The sequence below is a fragment of the Pinus tabuliformis genome, chromosome 8, assembly GCF_031772625.1.
Source record: "Pinus tabuliformis cultivar Carrire ecotype Pingquan chromosome 8, CPIR1, whole genome shotgun sequence".
Classification (NCBI taxonomy): domain Eukaryota; kingdom Viridiplantae; phylum Streptophyta; class Pinopsida; order Pinales; family Pinaceae; genus Pinus; species Pinus tabuliformis.
This window is the reverse complement of record NC_142294.1, coordinates 1,284,671,611-1,284,692,053: the sequence shown is the minus strand read 5'-3', so window position 1 is coordinate 1,284,692,053 and position 20,443 is coordinate 1,284,671,611. Positions and strand designations below refer to the sequence as shown.

Here is a 20,443-nt window from a genome sequence, read left to right as displayed (position 1 = left end):
TGTACTTTCCCAAAAACCATATAAACCTACGATATATAAAACTATATATCTATCTTTAGGTTTTTTAAACTTAACGCTGTACACCTCCCTTTGATTACTACTACAATCCCAGTAATATATGTAACATATATAACTGTTTAATAAAAATATATATTTTATTAATCCCAGTTATATACGTAACATGTATAACTGTTTAATAATTATATATATATTTTTCCGAATATTAGTTGTAGGCAGCTTTAACAAAATGTATTAAAATTCAAATTCACGTGTTGATATTACAGATTTAAATCTCCACTTTACAAGTATGAAAGTATGAAACACGTATGTGGGTACTCAGATTTCCCTTTTCCTTTCTTATCGACGAGTCTTATGTATTTTGCTTTTTTCCAAATGAATATCCGGCTACCTTTACACAAATAACATGAGTGAAACTCAGAATTCTATCATTTACACGCTGAGTTACTTTGTCCTGTACTGATTTGACTGATAATCTGCTGTTTTCAGCCCGGTTGATATGGGGCACAGTCAAGCCTCTAAATTTCGATTTTGACATCCATGATCCCCAGTGATTATGCCTCAGTCAAGATTGTTCCAGAGGGTTTGGTGTAATAGACGGAGACGATATTGCCGGCCAATAATATACCGGAGATACAAACGGCAGGGGAATTGGCTCATATTCACCTGGCCTCCACAACGCTAGATGAACAAGCAGCACCTTCAGAATGGACATCGTGACGTGTCAGGTCAGATGCAACCACGCTTTCCACATCTATGAAAGTAGGCTTTGTGGGAGAGAGAAGATGTTCTCCGTCACTTGTCAGCATCCACACCACGCGGGACATTGAAGGTCGCAACGCTGCAGCTGCTTGCGTACACAAAAGACCAATTTTAACCACTCGAATCCCCTCCTCCCACGAATAACTGCCTTTCATTGTAGGGTCCGTAAATTCCAAAGCCCTCTCTGCTTTATACAATCTCCACGCCTGCTGATTGGCCAAAATCAACCAAACATAAAATTCTAGTTACACAGGGATCTTAATAGTACGGAGATTTTAGAAAATTCCCACTCCAAAGATGAGAACCACATGAGCCATACATTTTCGATGAGAAATTCGTCTTCACCCGCATTCTGATTCCTTCTTCCGCTGATAATCTCAAGTAGAAGCACTCCAAAGCTGAACACATCTGCTTTCTCTGTCAGCTGTCCACGTAAAGCGTACTCCGGGGCCATGTAGCCTCTGCAACGACATATCTAAGCAAATCTCCATATCTCAAAATGATATGGTCTGTATGCAGCTGTATGAATTGTAATTGGTTCACTTTATACTATAATTAATTCAATGATGTTATGAACCTCAAGAGGCAGAACGGTTGAGAAAATTCTTACATAGTCCCTGCAACTCGAGTACTAACGTGGCTCTGATCCTCCGCAAAGAGTCTGGCTAACCCAAAATCTGCTATTTTGGGCCTGTGTTTATGATCCAGTAAAATATTGCTCGCTTTAATATCTCTGTGAATGATCCGAATCTCAGGTTCCTCGTGAAGATATGCCAACCCACGTGCAGTTCCAACAATGATTTGATACCTCTCTTTCCAGTCAAGTAAATGTCCTTTTCTTGTATCTGCAAACAATGTTTCAGTTAAAGTAAAAACATTAACGAGCTACTCAAATAAAAGAGACCCAACATTAGCAGCGTTAAGTCGTTCAAGGACAAGAAGAGACCAAATAAGAGTTTGTCAAGACTGCCCACTGGGAGGTACTCGTAAACAAGTAGTCTTTCTGAGTTTTCAACAGAACAACCAAGCAATTTCACTAGATTCCTGTGCTGAACACGACTGATGAGATTTGCTTCATTCAGAAACTCAGCTTCCCCTTGCTTTGAACCTATATTCAGTCGTTTAACTGCAATCCCCCTGTTAATTAATGTACTTCATCGTTAGTCAAACTAATCTTATTATGTATGATTTTTCATTGAATATTTAATGGAAATAGTTGTTAAATACTCACTCTAAAAACACATCCAAAACCTCCTGCGCCAAGCTTATTCTCCATTTTAAAGTTGGAAGTAGCTTCTCTCAAAATATCGTACTTGAAAATGAGCTCCGGATTGATTATAGTTTCAGATATGATAATTTCTGTGCAAAAATAATAGCGTGAGGGTATGTATATATTCATGCAGTAAAGAAATAGACAAACAATTCATAAGACACACAATTCAGTGTTAAAATGTTAATTTGAACAGCGCGGCGGTGGTTTTTGAAAACCAGGCCGGTCTCCCCGCACCGCCATTTTCAAAGACTGTACGAGCAGGAGGAGGCTCCGAACACATTCACTCTCCGCCACGCGTCCCATGTACGAACGCCCCAAAACCACTTTCCCCGGACGGTAAAAGTCGTTTGGTTTGCCGGAGGAGGGTGTGCGAACCACGTTGGATCGGCTCAGCGATTTGATCGCGTGATCTCCGCCGTTGACTTCCAGAATGTGCTGTCCGCCCACGTCACATCAAATTTTGTCATTGTTCCGTTGACCGCCGTAGGTGAAAACGTCGTGGTTTTTAAATGCCTTTACATGATTTTGGTGGCGGCCTTTAATATTATGATGGGCATACGTCCCATGCTTTTAATATTGTTATGGGCATGCTTTTAATTTTGGTTATGGGCATTGTCCCATATGACATACGATTTATATTTTTTTATGTGTTTTTTTTGTATACGTTGTCATATGTTAAAACATGGCTACGTGCTGTAGTGTGTAGTTTCTTTTTGGTGAGTGGTGCATGCGCACGGTGTCATGTAAGTTTTTTTTTGTTTGTTCTTCTTGCTGTAAGCACAAAACGCACAGCAGTGCGAGAGATAAAAGGGATGTAATGTTTTATTTTGCTGTTGTTGAAAAACAGAGAGTTGTTTTTATAATATCCACAGCAGTGGAAAATCTGTGAGTGCAGCAGAGATTTTTGTGATTCCCTCTTTGAACAGAGGAAGAAATATGTAACAGAATGTTTGTTTTTAATTAATAGAAATGCTTTGTGACTGTGTAATGGTGTCTTCTGAGTCATTTTGATTTTAAGAGGTTCTTGTCAAAAGATCCTGGACAGAGGAAACAGAGTATTGTCTCTGTGGTGAATTTTTATTTTGTTGGTTTTGGTATTTCTCCATTTAAAAATACCCAACAGTGGTATCAAAGCAAGGCTTAGGCTCTTTAAAGAAGTTAAAGAAGCTAAAGGGAGAAGGTTGTTGCTGCAGCAAAACTTCTCAGGCAAACAGAAGACTCAGACAGCGAAGGATTCAGGTATTCCCCAAAAGCATTTCTCTTGTTATTGCTGAAGACAGTCAGTGTTTTAAAAAAAAAATCAGAGTCAAGGATTTAAAACCATAGTTCAAGATGCAAGGAATGGCAAGCACAAGCATGGGTATGTTCAACACCCAGCTCCCACACTTTAATGGGAAGAACTATGACTACTGGTCTATAACCATGAGAGCTTTGTTCATCGCTCAAGATATATGGGAACTAGTAGAATATGGGTTTGAGGAACCAGCAGATGAAACTGAGTTCAATGCATTAACTCAGGGAGAGAAGGATCAGCTGAAGCTCAATAGGAAGAAGGATGTAAAGGCCATTGTCTTGTTGTATCAAGCAGTGGACCAGAGTATATTCCCAAGGATAGCAGCAGCTACAACATCACATGAAGCATGGCAAACTCTCAAGACAGCCTATCAAGGCATGGAGAGAGTGAAGACAGCAAAATTGCAAATGCTGAGAAAGGATTTTGAAAACTTGAACATGAAGGAGTCAGATAACATTGACTCATTCTTCACTCATGTGATTGGTGTAATCACACAAATGAGAACTCATGGAGAAACAATTGAAGATAGAAGAATAGTGGAGAAAATATTGAGGGTCTTACCCTCAAGGTTCGATGCCATAGTCACCACCATTGAAGAGACAAAGGATCTCTCAAAATATTCAGTTGATGAGCTACATGCATCACTGATAACACATGAGCAGAGGTTGAGTAGGAATGAAAACTCATCTCTTGAGCAAGCCTTCAAGACCCAGATGTCCTTTAGAAGAGGAAAAGGTCAAGGAAGAGGAAACCGAAGAGGAAGAGGCAGAAGCCAGAACAGAGGTGGAAGGAGTAGCACAGCAAATGCACAAGGAAGAGGCAGCAATACAAATCAGAACCAAGGTCAAGGCAGCAGCCAACAAAGAGATCAGTATCAGGCTCAAGGAAAAAGCTATGATAAATCTAATGTTCAGTGCTATTATTGCAAAAAGTATGGACATTATGCTAGTGATTGTAGAAAGAAACAGCATGATATGAACAGCAGACAAAATGCAAATGTTACAAGAGAAAACAGCAATCAAGAAAATGTCCTGTTAGCTTGTAACATGGCTGAAACACATAGTGAGGATATATGGTTTTTAGACTCAGGTTGCAGCAACCATATGACAGGGAATATAGCCCTCTTTTCAGCCTTAAATCAGAATTTGAAATCAGAGGTCACACTAGGAACTGATAGTAAAGTGTCTGTTATGGGAAAAGGGGAGGTAAAAATATTTACAAAGCAAGGAGAAAGGAAAACCATAGCAGATGTCTACTATGTCCCCGGAATGAGATGTAACCTATTGAGTGTTGGACAGCTTATCCAAAAGGGTTACAATGTTTACTTTGAAAATGATGTGTGCACCATCATGGATATACCACCCAGCAAAAGATGCATTGCTGAAGTGAAGATGACAAGGAACAGGATGTTCCCTCTCCGGATCCGGGCAGACTTGAAGAACAAGAAGGAAATGGCAGCAGTCACCCAAGAGGCCTTCCAAAGCGTGCCAAAGGATGAGAATTGGTTATGGCACTTGAGATTCGGGCATTTAAATTTTGGAGGTCTAAACTTATTGAGCAGAAAAGGAATGGTAAAGGGATTACCATTGATAGAGAAACCGGACAGCCTATGTGAAGGCTGCATTTTGGGAAAACAACATAGAGAAAGTTTTCCATCAGGTAAGAGCATAAGGGCAAAGGCACCCTTAGAGATCATCCACTCAGATTTGTGTGGACCAATGCAAGCTCCATCATTAGCTGGCAGCCTATATTTCTTGACATTCATTGATGATTTTACAAGAAAGACATGGATATATTTCCTCAAGAACAAAAGTGAAGTCTTTGAGAAATTCCAAAACTTCAAAGCACTAGTGGAGAACCAAAGCGGGCTGCACATAAAAGTATTGAGAACTGATAGAGGAGGTGAGTATATCTCAAATGAATTCCTAAAGTTTTGTAGAGAAAATGGAATACATAAACAGTTCACAACTCGGTACACCCCACAGCAAAATGGAGTTGCTGAAAGGAAGAACAGAACCATCATGGAGATGGCAAGGAGCATGTTGAAGGCAAAGCATTTGCCAAATGAGTATTGGGCTGAAGCTGTACATTGTGCAGTTTATATTTTGAACAGGTGTCCTACAAAGGCAGTCATGAACAAAGTGCCAGAAGAGGCATGGAGTGGGAGAAAGCAAGGAGTCACCCACATGAGAGTTTTTGGGTGTGTGGCCTATGCACACATTCCGGATCAGCTAAGGAGGAAGTTGGACAGCAAAGGGGAGAAATGCATCTTCATTGGATACAGTGATGAATCCAAAGCCTACAGGCTGTACATTCCATCTACCAAGAAGTTCTTTGTCAGCAGGGATGTTCAATTCATTGAAGAGGAAGCTTGGGATGGAAGCATAGAGAAAACAATGAATGTTAAAAACTGTTTGTCTCATGATGAGGATGAAGAGGAGGTGGCTGAAATGAATCCCCAAACAGCAGCACCAACACAAGAACAGCAAGGTACACCATTGAGGATCAATGAGAGTGCTTCTCCAAGCACACCACAAGGAGGAAATTCAAGTGCATCTTCAAGCACTTGCACACCAAGTGAAAGAGGTAAGAAATTTAGAAATCTAAGTGAAATTTATGAAGAAGGAATGAATTCCTTATTTGCCTTGTTTTGTCATGTTGATGATCCTATTCATTTTGAAGAAGCTATTAAAGATAGAAAATGGATAGAAGCTATGGATGAGGAGATGAATGCCATAGAGAGAAACAAAACATGGGATTTGGTTGAATTACCAAAAGGCAAAGAAGTCATTGGTGTGAAATGGGTCTACAAGACCAAGAGCAATGCTGAAGGCAAGATTGAAAGGCATAAAGCAAGGCTGGTTGTCAAAGGCTACAAGCAGCAGTATGGGAGAGATTATGAGGAGACTTTCGCCCCGGTTGCAAGAATGGAAACCGTGAGAGCAGTGCTGTCCATAGCAGCTCAAAACAAATGGAAAGTCTACCAAATGGATGTGAAATCAGCATTCCTAAATGGAGTGTTAAAGGAAGAGGTTTATGTGGAACAACCTCTCGGATATGAGAAGAAAGGTGAAGAGCACAAAGTGTGCAAATTGAAGAAAGCTCTTTATGGGCTGAAGCAAGCGCCAAGAGCATGGTACAGCAGGATAGATTCATATCTATTGGAGAATGAATTTGACAAATGTGAAGGAGAACCCACAGTCTACATCAAGGAAAATGATGGTAAAATTTTAATTGTTGTCTTGTATGTAGATGATGTTATTTTCACTGGAAATGATATTTATCTTATTGAGAATTTTAAATCAGTCATGAAGAATGAATTTGAAATGACTGACATGGGTTTGTTGAGATACTTCTTAGGCATAGAAGTAGATCAAAATGAAAAAGGAATTTTTATATGTCAAGCAAGATATGTAAATCAAGTTTTGGGCAGATTTAAGATGGAAGAATGCAAGGCAGCAATCACTCCCACAGTGATGGGATTAAAACTCAGCAGAGAGGACAGCAGCAAGGATTTTGATCCTAGCTTGTATAAAAGCATTGTGGGCAGCCTTATGTATTTAACAGCAACTAGGCCTGATTTAATGTATGCTGTTAGTTTAATTTCCAGGTTCATGGAGAGGCCGAAGGAGGCACATTGGCAGGCAGCAAAGAGAATTTTGAGGTATGTCAAAGGTACCAAAATGTTTGGAATTCTATATCATGCCTCAGAACATTCAGATTTGGTTGGGTACACAGATAGCGATTGGGCTGGAAGTGTAGATGATCGGAAGAGCACTTCCGGTTATGTTTTCAATATGGGTTCAGGAGCCATTTCATGGGCTTCTAAGAAGCAATCCATTGTAGCGTTATCTACAGCAGAGGCAGAATATGTGGCAGCGACAGCAGCAGCATGTCAGGCAGTATGGATGAGAAGAATGTTGAGAAGCTTAGGCCAAGAGCAGGCAAAAGCAACAGTGGTCTTTTGTGACAATAGCTCAGCTATTGCCTTGTCAAAGAATTCAGTGTTTCATAAGAGAACGAAACACATTGATACAAGGTTTCACTACATCAGAGAATTAGTGAACAATGGAGAAATCGTCCTAGAACATTGCAGGACTCAGGAACAGGTTGCAGACATCTTGACAAAGCCACTAGTTCAGAAGAGTTTCGAATTTTTGAGGAAGTGTTTGGGAATGACTGAACGTGCGGCTGTTAAAATTAAAGGGGAGTGTTAAAATGTTAATTTGAACAGCGCGGCGGTGGTTTTTGAAAACCAGGCCGGTCTCCCCGCACCGCCATTCTCAAAGACTGTACGAGCAGGAGGAGGCTCCGAACACATTCACTCTCCGCCACGCGTCCCATGTACAAACGCCCCAAAACCACTTTCCCCGGACGGTAAAAGTCGTTTGGTTTGCCGGAGGAGGGTGTGCGAACCACGTTGGATCGGCTCAGCGATTTGATCGCGTGATCTCCGCCGTTGACTTCCAGAATATGCTGTCCGCCCACGTCACATCAAATTTTGTCTTTGTTCCGTTGATCGCCGTAGGTGAAAACGTCGTGGTTTTTAAATGCCTTTACATGATTTTGGTGGCGGCCTTTAATATTATGATGGGCATACGTCCCATGCTTTTAATATTGTTATGGGCATGCTTTTAATTTTGGTTATGGGCATTGTCCCATATGACATACGATTCATATTTTTTTATGTGTTTTTTTTTGTATACGTTGTCATATGTTAAAAACATGGCTACGTGCTGTAGTGTGTAGTTTCTTTTTGGTGAGTGGTGCATGCGCACGGTGTCATGTAAGTTTTTTTTTGTTTGTTCTTCTTACTGTAAGCACAAAACGCACAGCAGTGCGCGAGATAAAAGGGATGTAATGTTTTATTTTGCTGTTGTTGAAAAATAGAGAGTTGTTTTTATAATATCCACAGCAGTGGAAAATCTATGAGTGCAGCAGAGATTTTTGTGATTCCCTCTTTGAACAGAGGAAGAAATATGTAACAGAATGTTTATTTTTAATTAATAGAAATGCTTTGTGACTGTGTAATGGTGTCTTCTGAGTCATTTTGATTTTAAGAGGTTCTTGTCAAAAGATCCTGGACAGAGGAAACAGAGTATTGTCTCTGTGGTGAATTTTTATTTTGTTGGTTTTGGTATTTCTCCATTTAAAAATACCCAACATTCAGCCGCATCTTGGATCATAACACTGAAATATTAATAACAATTTCAGGACCTTTGGTTCCAGAAATTTGGTCCGGACTGTGAGCGGAGAAATACCACATCCAAAGGCCTATGGTTGCAGTTAATCCAATCACAGCAACTATTAAGCCCAGTGTTATACCAAGAATCTTGCATTCTGCAAACGTTATCATGACATGTCAGTATATAGTGTCTTAATTCACCAAAGTGCAATCTTTATAAAATAATATATTCCTAATCATTGCAAACTATGTGAAAGAAAATACTGGATGCTGGAAGGCCTTTTCTCGGCGAGAGATTGCTCCCATTTTTGCTTTCTGCGAATTTGCCAAGGAAATATCAGTAAATTGGCTATGTTTTAGTTCACGAAGTTAAAATCGTTACACAATCATTATACCTATACGAGAAAGATACCTGGCAAACGAGGACTTTCGCTTTGGGGTGTTGAGGAGAAAACGGAAGTGTTGAAAAATTCAAAAGCCTCGTATCGCAAATGGCATCTGTCACGCGCGATTTGTGCCCCAAGAGCTCCAGTTTGGCATAAGAATATATATTCCAAGGCAGATGTTAGGCATGATCTGCAGCTTGTTTGGGACAGATGTCCCCAACACTGCGCTAAGCCGTAGATATGCCCTGTTAAATTTGGAGGCACACCCACTAAATTTGCAGCGAAAAATTTGGGAGTCCGCAGGGCTTCAGTGATAATATTTGAGAGCAGGACCTTCACAGTTTTTTTGAACACTTGTGGTTGATTGCTCTTCCCACTGTTGCAAAGAACCTCCGATGGGGTAATCTGCATATTCTCCAGATAGTCGTAAATACCATTATTGCCGTAGCGTAAGAAGCAGCCGTCTAGGTGAATGACCCCAGAAGTATTGTGGCATTGGTCAACAATAATTTCTTTGGCCGTCAATGCGCACTGTTTGCAAGCGGAGGAACCTAAATCTCCCCTGCACTGGACTATCCCACAAACCGCACTATTGTTGTTTGCCCCCTCAGCAACACTGGAAGTATTGAATCCTGTGGGATTAGCGTTCTCCACCAATGATTCCAAAACTTTGTTTAGACTTTGCTGGAAGACGATACCATTTGTATTTTCGTTCTTTCCACAATAAGACCAAACTTGAGCAGTAAAAGTCCCTGGTCTGTCCCTAGATTCGTGGTAAAAGTAATGATTGTCGTAACGTAAGAGGCAGCCGTTTAGTTGAATGTATCCATAAGGGCCACTGCATCCCTGAAGGAGCCGTGTCTTCGCTGTAGTTACGCAGCGTTGACGATCAGAGGGACCTAAATCTTCTCTACACTGGACAAGCCCGTAAACAGCACTGTTGAATCCCACATCACCAACACTAGAAAAATCGAATGCGCTGTAATAAATATCCGTCACCAGTCTTTGCAGAACCTCGTTTAGATTACGCTGGAAGGCGCTACCGTTCCTATATTCACTACCATTCCCGCAATAACTTGAAACAATATTGGTGTACGGATCAGGCACTGAGAGAAGCATACGCATAGGCACACTTAGGGCGAGTAACAGGCTCATGATTAGTGGTTTCATCTTCATGGTCATCGCCCCTACCGCAGGGCATTCTTGTCGCTCTACTCTCTTTTCTATTCTCAGCTTCTGCAATCCAACGGCCTCGTAATTGAAAAGATTAGCTGAGTTGCTACTTAATCCAAGGGCATTAAAAAGTCAGTCATTCATACAACTCTAGCTAAATGAGTAATGTATATTCCGACCATTGGTGACGGTCGGTGTTAACAGTTATGCCGACAACGACGACGCCGGCGTAGGCTGTCCTGCTTCCGATGACTGTGCTTCCCACGATTTTACCTTTGCGTTTGTTCACACTATGGTAGAGTAAGAATTAATCACCATACAATAATTTGAAGCGTGATTTTTTGGAAATTTTTTTGGTTGGGTCTAATTTTTCTAAAATTTATTGGAATTTATTGAAATCATAAGTTTGATGGGAAATGTCTAAAGATTTTTCAAAGTACCGAATCTAAATATATAGTAAAAAACCAATTTAAATAACACAAATTAAGATTTCACCTCAAATTTTCAAGGGGCTGAATCCATATATAGTAAAAAAATCTGTGTAAATAACACAAATTAAATTTCACCTTAGATTTTTCCACAAAATTCGTGGAAAATCCAAAAAGTAGCTTAATGAATCTATTAGTTTTTTTTTATAAATAAAATAATATTCAATATTTAAGTACCCCATTATAAGTCAATAAATCTAATTAACAGAGGAAATGATTTTTTTCACTATTTTTTCTAGTTAATTTTAAACAAAATCTACATAAATTTTGAATTATTTGAAAATAAACTGTTTAATTGATTCCAGTGTTTTTTAGATTTTTCATGGTACTAAATATATTTATACATTCGAAAATATAAAAAAATTACAACATTACTCAAAATTATATTAAACATTTAAAAAATCTATTTCATCTGTAATTAATTAATTTTTTTTAATATTTCGCTTGAATTTTTTAATATTTAAATAAAAATAAAGTAATTAGGCCGATAGGCCTTCCTTTGAAAGGGACTTTCGTCGTCCCTTTGTCCCTCAGCCTGACACGTGGCATCGGATTCCGAATGGCAAAACGAGGCCCTCAGACTGACACGTGGCATCGGATTCCGCATGGCAAAACCAGGGGTTTTTCAGTCTCGTGTGACAAGTAGAGCGGGACGGTTCTGCGAGGGAGTGGCGTCAAAATAGAGCGGAACAGGCGTCGTGGATATTTATGTTCTGCGAGGGAATGGCGGCGTCGTCTAACTGTTCTGGGGTTCCTTTGGATGTTAGAGCAGTCTGTGATTCACGGTTTGTTTTCCAGTTTGTTCGACAGCCTGACGCCCTGAAGACAGTCCTCACATTTTGCAAGCGCAAGGAAAAGTTCATCAGCCCATTTTTACCTGTGACAGAGGTGATCGCTATTTCTGTGTTCATTTTCTTTTCATTCATTCTATCCATCGGTCTGTTGAATGCAAGTATTGCTGCTGCGTCTTTTTTGGTTATGAAGAGAGGCGGCTTTCTCCACTACAGCTAGGGTTTTGACCCCTGCTGCCAACTCGCTGCAGGTAGCTTTCATCACGTGGTCAATTTTTACCCTAAATCCCTGACGCCCTGAAGATTACCTGCAAGTTTCGCCGTGACAGAGGTGATCGCTCCAGGCAAGTTTGTTCATGGCTTCTTTCTTAGTCTTTGGATGTTTATTTATATATGAAATTTTTTTGTTCCACAATAATGTTGTAATGCCCATCAGCTTTACAATGAATTGCGACAAATTGTTTTGTGGTTAATGCCCATCATGCCTGTGTGAATTCATTTTGCTTTTGAAGTCGTCCTGGAAGTTTTCCAGGCACACTGTTATTGAAACTAGTAACTGAAATTCATGTCCTGCAACGTGGTAAATTTGCAAAGCCCTTCAAGTTAATTCTTGGCTGTAGCAAAAACCAGCCTGCAATTTAAATCCAGTGCTTGTTGTTGTAATTATATCATTGTGATGCCAAGCTATCAAAAAATATTATCTTAAGGCGGAAGATTGTCCGCCATCAGAATGTTGACTGGCATGCCCCTGATTTGCAAGTTTTAAAACTGGCATATTCGTTATATAGGAGGTGTTTTTTATCTTCGGCATTCCCCCAAAAGATGGGTCTATTGAGTCCTGTCGGTATCTTGTGGAGTTGTTGAGCTCTATTAGCAAACACGATATTAGTACTTTGTTCCTTCTGCCCAGCTTACACCAGATTTTGTTGAAGGAACACTGGTTTTTCTAAAATAATTCGGTAAAGCCTTGGGTGCAGTTATAAGTGAGTGATCTCAAAACTGATTTCCAGATTGTAGGAGATGAGGTCACCCTTGACTGTTTGGTGAGGCCATGGGAAAGGATTAAGCAAGTGAAGTTTGTCAGATATTTATGGATTAATTTTGGTAATAATGTTTCCCCTGCAGAGATTTGGGATCACTGTCTCTAGAAGTTGCATAGCAAGCTTCTGTTTGGTACTTGAAATATCTTCCATTGGCGAGGAAACTTTGTTGGTAAGATCGTCCAAGCCATTCTTGTTTTTTTCAGCATGGAGCTCATCAACCAGAGAGAGTATGTTTCCTCATGAAGTTATTAGAAGTGTCAAAGAAAATAACTATTCCATTTCCCAGGAGTAAGGCTCTTTTATTTGTTCAAAAGTTTTTGGTTGATAAGTTGATGGGCCAGTGGCTGAATCACAAGGTTTTAGGGCTTTGACTAGAAGAAAAACTACTGCTGATGAAAGGATCCTTAAGTTTCATCCTTTATGGAGACATATATATTGCTTTCCTGTTTGAATGAAGGAGGAAAGAAGCTTAATATTTCACAGTGGCCCTTATTTTACGCGCTATTGAGGGTTTTATTTGAATTGCAGAATGCTGGAATTCAACACTTTTACCTTTCATTTTCACTTTAGTGTACTTTCTTCGCTAAATTTGTTCCAACATCTGAGCCTATCTCATGCATATTTCTAGATAATGTTAGAGCCCATGGTTCCATGATCAGTTGTGTCATCGTGATGATTTGTATTATGTATCATGGTTAGTCAAAAGTGTGACCATTGTACTAGACCATGCTTAGTAATCTATGTAAACTGTTCTTTTCATCCAGATGGTTTCTCTAGACCTTTGAGGTTTGTATCATCTAACTGGGCTGATCTGTTTATTAAATATGAATTGGGCCGACCTGTGCATGTGAGACTTGGGGTTGGCCCCTTTGGAAATTTCAAATTTGTTCATGAGTTCTACGGATGTTACAACAAAAAACTTTGAAAGTCCACTTACCCATTTTGGAGGATACATAGAGATTGTACTTACTGGTTTTGTGGAGGAAAGGAGCGCTTGGGAGGCCTTTAAAGGCTGGATGTGGCATCTTGAAGGGCCTTCTTTGCATCATTTGTGGAGAGAGAAACTGACATACTAACAATTCCACACCTAAGGATAGTTAGGAGGTGAGCTCACCAACTTAAAATCGGCTTCAATAAATCATGACATTTCATCCCCGCCCCATACTTAAGCATGCCAAAGCCTCACCAGCTTAAAATCTGCTTCTATAAATCATGTCCCATCCCTGCCCCATACCTAAGCATGCCACAGCCTCACCAACTTAAAATCTGCAGAAATTTAACTGTGAGATGAACAAGCTATGGCCTGTTGGTAATTTTAATCTCAGTTGGGTCGTCTCATCCCAAAACGTTTGCTGGTGCTTCAAATGCAATGATAAATAAACATAAATAATCAGCTTTTAAAAAGGTGTATATTCAATATGGTGAGTTAAAATAAAATTAGATGGTGATCCTATTTAATTTGCCTTGCTAATGTGATTCTGTTCTCTTAGGAGAATTTTCCATCTCAATGAATGTTATCATGTTGCCTTTGTTTTTCCTAGTAAACAGTGTTTTCATTCACCAGGAATATTTTTCTTCATGGATCTGCATTTAGCTTTAAATTAATTAAAGTTTACAATGGCATATTCTGGACACTGAGAGATGGACCAACACATGACAAATTCCAATCTTGGATTCAAAGTGATGCCAGACTTCTCTTTTGCCTTCAACAACAAATTTTTTTCAGAACGCAAACTGCCGATAGAGCTTATGCAATATTTACAAAGACAGTCATATGATATTTCTTTCCAATTACATAATAAATTTCCCTAACATAGGAGAAATCAAGTACTTCAGATCACATCCTTAAATCACACATCAGAATTTGAATTTTGAAATTCTTTCACAGTGATATATTTGGCTAAATTGTTAAATGGACTATACCTTCTAATCATCTTTTTCTACATCACTTTTCCATGCAGACAATAAGGATGCAATTAGCCATGTTGGTAATGGTGCTTCTAGAATCTAGAGTTCGCATATATATATATATATATATATATATATATATATATATATATATATATATATATATATATATATATATATATATATATATATATATTGATTTCCATTATTTGCTCAGTTTCTTCTTTCTTTTTCTTAGAAATTGATTTCCATTATCTGTTCAGTTTGTTCTTTTTTGTAAAAATGGTTTGGTCCTTTTAACACTTCTCCTTAAGATTTGAATTAATAATCTATGGGACTAAACCTCACACAAACTAAGTAATCTACAACATTTCTATTCACAACCCCATTTTTCCTTGACATCTCATCCCTGCCGTATGCCTAAGCATGCCAAAGCCTCACCAACTTGAAATCTGCTTCCATAAATCATATTTCATCCCTACCCATACCTATGCCACAGCCTCACCAGCTTAAAATCTGCTTCTATAAATCAGGACATCTCATCCCTGCCCCATACCTAAGCATGCCACAGCCTCACCAAATTAAAATCTGCAGAAATTATACTGTGGGACGAACAAGCTATAGCCTGTTAGTAATTTTAATCTCTGTTGGGCCATCACATCCCAATGCTTTTTCTGTAGCTTCAAATACAGTGATAAATAAACACAAATAATCAGCTTTTAATATAGAAGGTACAGATTCAATATGGTGAGTTTACAATTACAATAGATCCTATTTAATTTGCCGGGCGAGTGTGATTCTTGTCTCTACATGATTTTCCATCTCAATAAATGTTTTCATGTTGTCTGTGTTTTTTCTAGAAAATAATGCTATCTTCAAACCATCTTCCAGTAACCTTAGCTCTCAAACCATGTTGGAAAATCAAGGAAATTGTAGATGAAGGTTGATTTTCCTTACTTGATAATTACTTGTGAATTTTGTTGGCTTCTTTTTAAATTCTGTGTTCTTTTTCTTCATCAAACAATTGCCAAAATATAAGCATGAAGATCACAAGAGATAATAAACACAAGATATAGGCTCCACGCTAGGACAAAACCCCACAAATGGGAAAACCCGAACAATTATCTTCTACAAAGTACTTGATTTCTCTTTTGTTAGGGAAATCTGATTATGAAATTGAAAAATAATACCATATGACTGTTCTTTGTAAATCTGGCATAACCTCTATCAGTAGCTTGCGGTCTGAAAAAATTTTGTTGTCGAAGGCAAAAAAGAAGTCGGGCATCACATTTGACCCCAAAGTGGAAATTTTCATATGTTGACCCATATTTCGGTGTCCGGAATCTGCCATTGTAAATTTTCATTAATTTAAATCTAATTCATATCCATGAAGAAAATATTCATGGTTAATGAAAGCATTATTTTCTAGAAAAAACACAGACAACATGAAAACATTTATTGAGATGGAAAATACAAGCTCCATGCCTATGCATTGTCCCAACTTTGTTAGATAGCTATGCCAGTTAATATATCTCTAACGTGCCAGGTTTTGAACATATATGCAGCATGAATTATTACAACTGGGAGTTGATGGCAATGTTGGGTCTCAGTACAGCTGCAAGGTATACATTTATGATTTATAGTAATATATTGTTTTATTGGGGCATTTTTATGGCTATTGCAGATTTTGGGAATATCTTTAAATCTGACCATCGCCAGAGGGGTCAAACAATTGACCCCTCTCCTGGAGGTAGGATTCTCCAATATTGGGCAAAACTGCAATTCACATAAATTCAGTGGTTTTATATAGCATGGTATACCTTTTTTTTCCCATTTGCTGTATCTAGAAATTGGTTTTCTTTATTGTGGTATTTATATTATTTGCAGTATAAGAGTGGGTAATGAGCTGGGAGCCAGGAGACCTAAAACTGCAAGATTTTCAGTTATAGTTGTGGTGGTCACTTGCTTCATAATAAGTGTCATACTTGCCATTGGGATTCTGATACTGAAGAAAGAACTCGCCATGGCATTCACAAGCACCACTGTGGTTATACGCGCAGTCTATGCATTGATACCTCTACTTGCAATATCTGTTCTCTTGAATGGCACCCAACCTATTCTCTCAGGTTGGAATTTTCAGTATCAACAATTTATTTGCAGCAGAAAGCTGGTAGTTGATGTTTGCTATATTTAGGTTATATTTTCGTTGACATCATAAAGGTATTGTGATTGCAGGGGTGGCAATTGGATGTGGATGGCAAGCTGTGGTGGCATATGTGAATTTAGTGACATACTATCTTGTTGGCTTACCAGTTGGAATTACTTTAGGATTGAAGACCAGTCTTGGAATCGATGTAATTATTTGAAATACATAGCTAGCTTTTTCTACTTTTATTTATTTTTTTCAATATAATTAGATTGTCCATGCTCAAAGATGCAAAATTAAAAGATAACAGAGGAATAAACTTATCCTTATATCTGGGTGTTTACATAATAGCTTAGCCTGTTTTGACAAGTTTTGTTTTGTTCCACACCTGATTTTGCAGTTTGTAAATATGGTACATTGAAGTATTGGTGCCTGTATCGGGTTGGCTGACAAATGTAGAGGTCGCTCTGGATTCCATTTCTGTTTGGTATGAGACTTTCCCATTTAAAGCTAACTAATTTAAAGCCAAATACAAGCTCCATGCCTATGCATTGTCCCAACTTTGTTAGATAGCTATGCCAGTTAATATATCTCTAACGTGCCAGGTTTTGAACATATATGCAGCATGAATTATTACAACTGGGAGTTGATGGCAATGTTGGGTCTCAGTACAGCTGCAAGGTATACATTTATGATTTATAGTAATATATTGTTTTATTGGGGCATTTTTATGGCTATTGCAGATTTTGGGAATATCTTTAAATCTAACCATCGCCAGAGGGGTCAAACAATTGACCCCTCTCCTGGAGGTAGGATTCTCCAATATTGGGCAAAACTGCAATTCACATAAATTCAGCGGTTTTATATAGCATGGTATACCTTTTTTTTCCCATTTGCTGTATCTAGAAATTGGTTTTCTTTATTGTGGTATTTATATTATTTGCAGTATAAGAGTGGGTAATGAGGTGGGAGCCAGGAGACCTAAAACTGCAAGATTTTCAGTTATAGTTGTGGTGGTCACTTGCTTCATAATAAGTGTCATACTTGCCATTGGGATTCTGATACTGAAGAAAGAACTCGACATGGCATTCACAAGCACCACTGTGGTTATACGCGCAGTCTATGCATTGATACCTCTACTTGCAATATCTGTTCTCTTGAATGGCACCCAACCTATTCTCTCAGGTTGGAATTTTCAGTATCAACAATTTATTTGCAGCAGAAAGCTGGTAGTTGATGTTTGCAATATTTAGGTTATATTTTCGTTGACATCATAAAGGTATTGTGATTGCAGGGGTGGCAATTGGATGTGGATGGCAAGCTGTGGTGGCATATGTGAATTTAGTGACATACTATCTTGTTGGCTTACCAGTTGGAATTGCTTTAGGATTGAAGACCAGTCTTGGAATCGATGTAATTATTTGAAATACATAGCTAGCTTTTTCTACTTTTATTTGTTTTTTTCAATATAATTAGATTGTCCATGCTCAAAGATGCAAAATTAAAAGATAACAGAGGAATAACCTTATCCTGTTTCTGAGTATATTGTAGTATGTTTCTTTCTGACATTGGCAATGGCAGGGAATCTGGTGGGGATTAATCCTGGGAGTGGCACTGCAGACGTTAGTACTCATTATTCTTACAGCACGTACTAATTGGAACAAAGAGGTTTGTTGCATTTTCACTTCCTGAACATTTATAGAAAATAGATAAGAAAATGAATGAGCTAACGAGGTTTAGTTGCAGGTCCAATCGGCATCGGAGAGAGTTGAGCGTTCCCAATATGGGGAGTCTGCAGATAACTCAAACGGAGTGGTGGTTCCATAAGTTGCATTATTGAAATTAAGAGTGAATCGCATTGCAAAGAAAAGGGCACGTGTGCTCGGCTTTGCGTGACATTACATGTTCCCATCCGAACTCCACTATGGTGAGCTCCACTGTGGTGAGGGAGGGCAGAATATCCATGGATTAGTACCAGGTGGGGTGACCCCTGAGAAGTTCCTTCTGCCTTCTGCTCGCTCGCGCTTCAACATTATCATACATGTTTTGTTGCAATCACAGGTTGGCTAATTCTATTCTGTCATTTATTTGCTATTCATCTGCACAATTGGTCAAAATGATATTTTTTAAACATTTCCCAAACGTTTTATTAAGAGTGGTGTATCATTTGTGTGATCTGTGATCATATTGTTGTAGGATGAAATCCCCGACATTTAATAAGCCACATTGGTAGTTACTATGCTTGGAAATAATAAGGCTTCACAATGACAACAATCAAAATGGGATTAACAAACATTTCCCTACCAATTTATTAAAACTGATGTATATGTGTGTGAGTGATCATATTATTAATGGCTGAAATTCTGAGAAAATTTCCAATGTTAATATTTATCAAGTTTGTAATTGCTTTTTTTAATATTGCAGAGAACCTTTGTTTGCCCAGTGGATGGTTGCTACATGGCTCATCACCTTTCTTTCCAGAAAAATGAATTCCCCGAACTGTTCCATTAATTTTTAATAGGTCTTGATTCTGCCAAACACAAATTTCAAACATGGCCTTACAGATACACAAAAATTTGGCCATATGCTTTTTCAATATCACCACTATAAACAAATAATAATGTATTAAAAGTTAGCAATTGTCTATGAAGGGATAAGGTACACAAAAAATGACTTCAACTTCATAACATGTAGCAATTGAACTTATAGGACCGTTGGCCTGCAATATAACCTTTATTAGCTCTTCAAGTGTACTAATTTCTGACATCTATTTCTCTTCATCACTGCAGGTTACTGAGAGTGGAAGGCAGGAGCGCCATGTAGTTGCCACTGTTGGTGAATTTTCTGTCATCTGGAACTTCCGTCAAGTAAAAAACAACGATCATGTGTGTTACAAGGGCCAGAATGGGCTAAAAAGCTGCTATTGCTACAAGATTGTTCCAAAAGATGTATCCATTGTGGATAGCAAATTTATGCTTGTTGTAATCTGTGTAAAGTGATGAACAGGAGCTATGCTACTTATAAGTCTGTGTAAAGTTATGAATTGATTTTGACACCAGATGCTAACTCTGTCACTTAATTCTTATTTTGTTCAAGTGGACGGTCAGTATTGACATTTTATATAACTATTGACAGTTTATAATGGAGAAATTCGAGGAAATGGAGAGGCTTTTGAATGGTATGCATATTTTTGTCGTGAAAATTCAGAAGAGATGCATTTGATGGCGATCTGGTAGATTGAGTAGCATGCTATTACTAGCTATAAAAGCTTAAGTTCATGGTCACATGGGAGGGAGCTATATTTTATTCTATTGATTTTTTTCTGCTTCTTAACCGAAGCCTCCATTCTGCCCGATTTTATAAGAAAATAAGCTTGAGTGGAAGATTTCATTGCTGTGATCGACTCATTTTTATTGAACAGTTTGTTTATACACAATTTATCCTATTAATATATTCATTGTTTTTAAGGTTTTATGTTTTAATTCTAAGAGTTTGGTTATGTAATTTTTTATTTCATATTTGTTTGTGTAATTTTTTACTCCATATTTGTTTGTATAGGTCTAAGAAATGTGTATGCCAAAAATTCTTATAGATGCATTTAATTATTTATGATCTGTTTCTAGTGCTTGTTTTGTCACTGCAGAATGATGATATATATGTGGTAAAAACACATATGATTTACCACATATGATTCATGTATAATGATAGTTTTAAATATAATATTAATAAATTTATATGTTATGAGTAATTGTTTAATTATAATATTAAAATTTTAGAGGTAGGATTGCTATTTTATTTAATAGAATTGACAGGTTTTTTTGGTTGGTTTATTTGTTCTTTAATTATTTTCTGTTGATGATCATTATCACTTTATTATTGTTATTATTACATATTATTATTGCGTTGAGAGACGTTCTACAGTTTAGTATGGGGTAGATTTCAGCCAGCTCAAAATGCTCATCCGTTAGGTTTGAAC

General features: G+C 38.1%; 2 protein-coding genes, 1 long non-coding RNA gene and 1 pseudogene across 3 annotated transcripts; 3 read left to right on the top strand and 1 right to left on the bottom strand.

The window, feature by feature from the left end:
* Positions 1-609: 609 nt before the first annotated feature.
* LOC149240114 (cysteine-rich receptor-like protein kinase 42) lies at positions 610-10,100 on the bottom strand. The gene is made up of 7 exons (XM_089370051.1): positions 8,945-10,100; positions 8,797-8,847; positions 8,609-8,687; positions 1,727-1,917; positions 1,391-1,625; positions 1,100-1,241; positions 610-986 (listed from the first exon to the last, which is right to left on the bottom strand). The coding sequence occupies exons 1-7, from the start codon at positions 10,098-10,100 to the stop codon at positions 681-683; spliced, it is 2,160 nt and encodes a 719-aa protein (XP_089226177.1). The 3' UTR covers positions 610-680.
* A 1,132-nt stretch (positions 10,101-11,232) lies between these two features.
* LOC149240113 (uncharacterized) lies at positions 11,233-16,345 on the top strand. Its single transcript, XR_016246481.1, has 4 exons — positions 11,233-11,467; positions 11,622-11,714; positions 15,887-15,943; positions 16,209-16,345. It is a non-coding gene; the product is annotated as an uncharacterized LOC149240113 (long non-coding RNA).
* Positions 15,888-16,687, top strand: LOC149240112 (protein DETOXIFICATION 41 pseudogene; annotated as a pseudogene).
* Positions 16,688-16,976: 289 nt separating this feature from the next.
* LOC149240111 (protein DETOXIFICATION 41-like) lies at positions 16,977-20,106 on the top strand. Its single transcript, XM_089373634.1, has 6 exons — positions 16,977-17,148; positions 17,414-17,652; positions 17,762-17,880; positions 18,049-18,135; positions 18,214-18,528; positions 19,257-20,106. Exons 1-5 carry the CDS (start codon positions 17,093-17,095, stop codon positions 18,292-18,294), a joined length of 582 nt encoding a protein of 193 aa, XP_089229760.1. The 5' UTR covers positions 16,977-17,092; the 3' UTR covers positions 18,295-18,528; positions 19,257-20,106.
* Positions 20,107-20,443: the final 337 nt, after the last annotated feature.